Source organism: Sinocyclocheilus rhinocerous, unplaced genomic scaffold, assembly GCF_001515625.1.
Source record: "Sinocyclocheilus rhinocerous isolate Xijiao unplaced genomic scaffold, SAMN03320098_v1.1 scaffold324, whole genome shotgun sequence".
Lineage (NCBI taxonomy): Eukaryota > Metazoa > Chordata > Actinopteri > Cypriniformes > Cyprinidae > Sinocyclocheilus > Sinocyclocheilus rhinocerous.
This window is the reverse complement of record NW_015644072.1, coordinates 505,440-511,174: the sequence shown is the minus strand read 5'-3', so window position 1 is coordinate 511,174 and position 5,735 is coordinate 505,440. Positions and strand designations below refer to the sequence as shown.

The 5,735-nt window shown below is 40.0% G+C and overlaps 1 protein-coding gene across 1 annotated transcript; it reads right to left on the bottom strand.

Annotated features, from left to right (window-relative positions):
* Positions 1 to 506: 506 nt before the first annotated feature.
* Positions 507 to 4,706, bottom strand: LOC107757946 (plasmalemma vesicle-associated protein-like). The gene is made up of 5 exons (XM_016575557.1): positions 3,739 to 4,706; positions 3,364 to 3,448; positions 2,576 to 3,264; positions 2,361 to 2,441; positions 507 to 870 (listed from the first exon to the last, which is right to left on the bottom strand). The coding sequence occupies exons 1-4, from the start codon at positions 4,123 to 4,125 to the stop codon at positions 2,370 to 2,372; spliced, it is 1,233 nt and encodes a 410-aa protein (XP_016431043.1). The 5' UTR covers positions 4,126 to 4,706; the 3' UTR covers positions 507 to 870; positions 2,361 to 2,369.
* Between the last annotated feature and the right edge of the window lie 1,029 nt (positions 4,707 to 5,735).

The following is a 5,735-nucleotide window of genomic DNA, read 5'->3' as shown; positions in this document are numbered from 1 at the left end:
TGCATAAAGAAAATTATTTACAAATCTCGGCACAGAACACATTCAGCATCAACAAATGTTCTGTCTTTTGTTTCCTCCTCTTTATATTGAGCACACCACACCCAAAACCTGAATCTTTAAATTGTAGCATGTCATCAGAGTTCATGTTTAATATTTTAAATATATTTTGTTATTATCAATTACAGTTAGTTGGCCAATCTTTGTTACACAACATTCATAATGACATCCATAATGTAAAAGTGTATGCAGCTGTGTCCAAAAAATAAATAAATAATATTATATGATCAGCTTTGATTAGTGAGCTAGAAATTTTAAATATTTCTTCATTTTATGTCATAACTTTCCTTTGTTTTAACTTTAAGTACAGGTTTAATAAAAAAAAGAAAGAAAAAGGAGTTGATTTTTAAGCCTATTTATTTATTCAAGACAGTCAGACCAACATATTTAAAAAAAACTGTTAAAGGTCATTAAAACCTGTTCAAACAAGTAATTGTTGAAACACAATTATGTGTAAAGAATATTATATACATCACAGCACATGTGGAATATTCACAGAAAATTTGTATTTAATATTAATTGTGTGCTTGTAGGAAAGACACAGTCTCACATTAGGTCCGCACCACTCTAAATAACAGAATCAGACCTCAGAAGTACATCATGTCATGCAAGTTCACAGCCCATGATACTTAAATATAACTATACAATGAACTAAACATTAGAGTGCATGTACATTTACAGTGATCCACAGTGACAACATTATTTACTAAAGTGATCACAGGCTCAAAATCAGGAAACTCCCACACACAAGACACATTTAAAAACTCAGCGTCCGGCCTTGAGATTCAGATCATTCCCTTCTCCACACCCAGCCTGCGGAAAAGAGTGAAAACAATAAAAAAAGACATTCTGAATGACTCCGCCTGAAATGTGTAATTAACACAAGTCCTCCAAACAAAGAATGAGCTCTTAAAAATCGAAACCTTAAAGGGTTTTTAATAGTACTTTAGCAAAACATTTAATATTTTCACATTATATGCCACTTTTTGACTTGTAATATAGCACTTATCACAAAGTATTGCATGTTTTGTTTCAGATGTTAATGATCAGTCATATGGCCCTCTGATTGAGCTCTGGAGGTCATGGGCAAATTTTAAAAGGCAATTTTGTGCCCTTGAAGTGGGACAAAACTATGGGAAGTTTGTTCTAAATAATTGAGGTAGTAAAGTATACATACAATGGTCACTTGATGGAAATAATTTTACCATATATCATCACATGATCCTGAAAGCTTAGAAAAAAGGTACAAAAGCTGTCACTGGGGTGTTACCCTTACACTTAGGTACTAATATGTACACTTTAGGGGTAAAAAAACAAAAAAACAGTACAAAGGTGTACCTTTTTAAAGGGTACCGCCCCAGTGACAGCTTTTGTACCTTTTTTCTGAGTGTGGGTTTGTAGTCAATTGTGTTGTCAATTGTTCCCTCATACACTAAAATACTATTTCCTATTCCCTATGTATTTACATACTTTCATGTGGGTTTGACAAAATGCCACACAGAGTGCTCAAGGCAAGATTGATTTGCCACAACCTTCTCAATAGCTCAGGGGTATCCAGTCCTGCTTCTGGAGGGCCACCTTTCAGCAAGGTTAATGAATCACACCTGAACCTGCTAAACGAGGTCTTCAGAATCACTAGAAACTTTCAGGCAGGGGAGTTACAGCTAAAATCTGCAGGGACCTCCAGAATCAGGTTTGGACGCACCTGCAAGAGCTGAGCATTTTAATTTACCTGCAACGTTGTCACATTCCGATTCAAAATTAAAGTGACAGTGATGTATGTCTTTGTGAAGGACAGGTGTGTCCAATTGTGCTCCTGGAGTTTGGCTCCAGCCCTAGTTAAAAGGAATAGTTTACCCAAAATTTTGTCATCATTTACTTAGGTTCATGCCATTCCAAACCTTTAGTACTTTCTTACCAAACAGTTTCTGGTCCCCATTGACTTCCATAGTATTGTTTTTCCATACTATGGAAGTCAGTGGGGTCCAACAACTTTTTGGTTACCCATATTTTTCAAAATATCTTCTTTTATGTTCAACAGAAGAAAGAAACTCATATGGGTTTGGAACAATTGGCTGAACTATCCTCTTAAGGTCTCTTTAAGATTACTAGATACTTCCAGGCAGGTGTGTTGAAGCAGGTTGGTGCTAAACTCTGCCAGACGTTGGCCCTCCAGGAGCAGAATCTCTGGTGTAGCATGTAACAAATGGACAGTAATGCCCAGCACCCTTCAAAGTGGGTAGGACCAAATGAATATTGACTTTCAAATGAAATTCTGGCCATGACGAATAAAGACCACTTACCTTTAGCGGTTAATGGCCCCTACCAGGTGCAGGGGGATAAAGGCCGGCTATGCCAGGGGGTTGAAGACCAGCAGGTTTGGGCTGCACAAGCAGTGAATATCGATTTAATTATCGTACACCCTACAGCATTCAAACATGCACTTATCCTTAAAATGGCCGTCATGGAAGATTTTCCAAATGTTAAGCATCACTACTCATCCCAGCGTAACTCCTACCTGTTGTACGCAGCCATTTTGCAACGATATAAGTGTGGCATCCTTCACGACAAGCTGGGCTTCTACTAGTTCTTTGGCGTCCCTCAGTCTGCTTTGCTCCTTGAGAAGCTGCTCCAGTTGCTTATCATACTTCTGTTGGGCGTCCTGCAGTTTTTTGCTGCTCTCCGCAGCCTCTTTTTCCCGATCCGTTGTGCACTTGTCCAGTTCGGAAGTCAGCTCGGCATTCTGTACTTCCAGCCGGCTGCTCTGTTTTTGAATGCTCGAGACCTTCGCTCCCACGTTGTCCAGGTAGCTCTGGAACTTGTCCTCCACCTGCCGAGAGAGGCTTGAGCAGTTGGAGCGAATCCTTGCCATCTGTTCTTCCTGTTTCGAGCAGGTGAGGTGAAACGTGACCGAGTTGCTGAAGAAGTTGTCGATTTTGGTCAGGAAGGCACTTGTGACCGTCTGGATGCCTTGGAGGGACTCTGCAAAGTCCTCTTTGCATTTCTTGGTGTAAACATCGAGCTGGGATTTCAAATTCAGGTTTTCTTGTCTCAGCTGTATCACCAGACTATGATGTTCATTTTTATCCTTCACTGCGTTGTCCAAGTCAGCTTTAAGGTACTCCATCGTTTGGCTGAAGTTACTCTTAAGGATTCCATAGAGAACTTTCTGCTGTTCCAGAAGAGTATTTAGAGTTTTTATATCACCTGAGAAGAGAAAAGAGAGCCATGTCAACAGGACCGCCTCTGTGAATTTGATTATTCATTAATCATTGATTGATTGATTGATTGATTGATTGCACTCACCATTCTGATTGTTGTTGCTTGGTGGACATGGGAGTGGAGTATTTCGAGTGCTTGAAAGCTTCATTTTACTGGCCTCACAAAGAGACTGTAAAACAGCCAATCAAAATCAAGCGTGTAATTATTATTAGTGTTAGGGTTTCAAGATTAATCACACAAGATTAATTTCGTAATATCTTAAAATGAACAAGACAAAGATGAAAAACATCACACGAAAATGAAACTTCAGTCCTCATTTGCACACCCTCATGTCTTACTTTCTTCTTTTAAAAAATATATTTTTGTTTGTTCCAAAGAAGAAAGTAAGTCATGCAAGTTCGAAACGACATGAGGGTGAGTAAATGATGGTGACGACATACAAGCAAATAAAGGACTTACAAGAGACTTCTGGAAGTTACTGCTCTTGGTTGTTGTCAAGTTCAAGTCATTTTTCAGCTTTGCTATTTCTTTATCCGCCGCATCCTTCTCTCCAGTCTTTGCTTTGAGGGCACTGGTGAGGTCAGCTTTGTCTTTTCTGAGTTTGGTGTTGTCTGTGGAGAGCTTGTTAAAGGCCAGCTCCAGCTCTTCCACTCTCTTCTCCTCGGCGGTCTTCTCCGGCTGGCCGTACACCAGGAAGAGCACCAAACTGGCGATGATGAGGGACTGGATCAGAGACGAGAAGAAGAAGAGGATCCTCATGTAGTAGCCGCAGCTTTTCCCCTTCGCCTTGTGGATTTGTTTCGCCTCCAGTCCGAACGTGGCCCGGGAGTAGCTGCTGTTGTACATTTCTGAGGTCCAGTTGTGGGAATGAGATGGACCTTCTGAGGATTTTGATTCTAGAGGTTTGTTATGAAAAAATGATAGTCAAAAGGTTACCAAAATACCCCGTCACATTTGTGGGCAATGACATGTAAACACTTCTACCAGGACACGGGGCAGGAGCTGTGTTTATAAATGCAGAGACACGCTTCCCGCGCCGTGACTCTTTCCGGACCCTCCCCAGGAATGCTCCAGAGGTTATCGGTACTTCATTCTGAACCTACCAAGATCTCCAGAGATAAACAGAGCCGGAGCTCCTCCCTTACTTTCCATCATAAATCACACCAAACCCTGACAAGGAATTCAGACCACCGTCGAACATCTAGATAACACTTATTTCATGAGTTCATTGTGGGATTTGTCTTTAGCTGTTCTTGGCATCCATATTGGTGTTTCTCAATATGAGTTAATTCACATTATATCAGCCATCATTTAGGAATTACCCTCTTTGGCCAAGAAGAACAATGTTCCTGCAAAGGACAAAAGCAGGTCCTTCCATCTCTTCCTGGATCAGATCAGATACATAAACACATATGATGAAAACAACCCATCTGAAACGGTTTCCTGCAGAGCTACATCGGTGGAGTCGGAGGGACAACAATGGTGACCTGTCATCCTCCTCACAGGAATGAATAACAAACTCTCCCAGAAGTCCAGGAGGTGGCAGCACGTTTGATCCCGGGCTGGCGATGACGCTCGCAGCTGACAGTCGTGTCTGGGAGAGTGTGAAGAGGGAACATAAAGTAAGTCAGGGGTTTTCCTGCAGGCCATTGTCTCCTTGCCAATCCATCCTCAACGGAAAGTAATTTACAGAGGGTTTTTGAAACTGACTAAAAGTTCTCAAAATTCCCTTACAGAACGCGAATGAGCTTTAAGACAAAAACAGGAAGCTGAATCTGCAAAAGACAGCCAAACACAAGACATTTGACAATAAAGACAGATGAACTGTGGTTAATATAGGGCATTAGAGCGAGAGCTCCAAGAATTTTTGCACACTTTTTTTTTTGGTGCCATCAAATTTGAAAGGGATAGTTCACCCATAAATGAAAATTCTGTCATAATTTACTCACCCTCAAGTTTCTTTCTTCTGCGCAACACAAAAGAAGATATTTTGAAGAATTTGGGTAACCAAACAGTTGCTGGTAGCAGTTGACTTCCATAGTATTTTTTTCTTTTCTTACTAGCAACTCTTTGGTTACACACATTCTTCAGAATATCTTCTTTTGTGTCCAACAGAAGAAAGAAACTCATACAGGTTTGGAACAGCTTGAGGGTGAGTAAATGATGGCAGAATTTTTATTTTCCCTTTGTTTCATTTTAAAGATCATTTCACCCAAAATGTCATTATTTACTCACTGTCATGTCAGTCTTCTCTGGAAAACAAAAGTTGAGTATTACAGTCATATAGGTTTGGAACAACATGAGGGTGAGTAAATGTTGGGTGAAAAAAAAAGGAATAAAGCCATTTAGTAAATCACATATTTGTGGGTACACTTATTATTCACTCTTAAAAATAAAGGTTCTTTATTGGCTTGTATGGTTCCAAGAACGATTCTTTAGATTATTCAAATGTTCTT

Excerpts from the sequence above, each read along its gene's own strand:
- LOC107757946 (XM_016575557.1), bottom strand. The coding sequence starts at position 4,125 with ATGTACAACAGCAGCTACTCCCGGGCCACGTTCGGACTGGAGGCGAAA. Across the intron at positions 3,449-3,738 it reads GTAACTTCCAGAAGTCTCTT|TCTCTTTGTGAGGCCAGTAA; the intron begins GTAAGTCCTTTA and ends GCTGTTTTACAG. Across the intron at positions 3,265-3,363 it reads AAGCAACAACAATCAGAATG|GTGATATAAAAACTCTAAAT; the intron begins GTGAGTGCAATC and ends TTCTCTTCTCAG.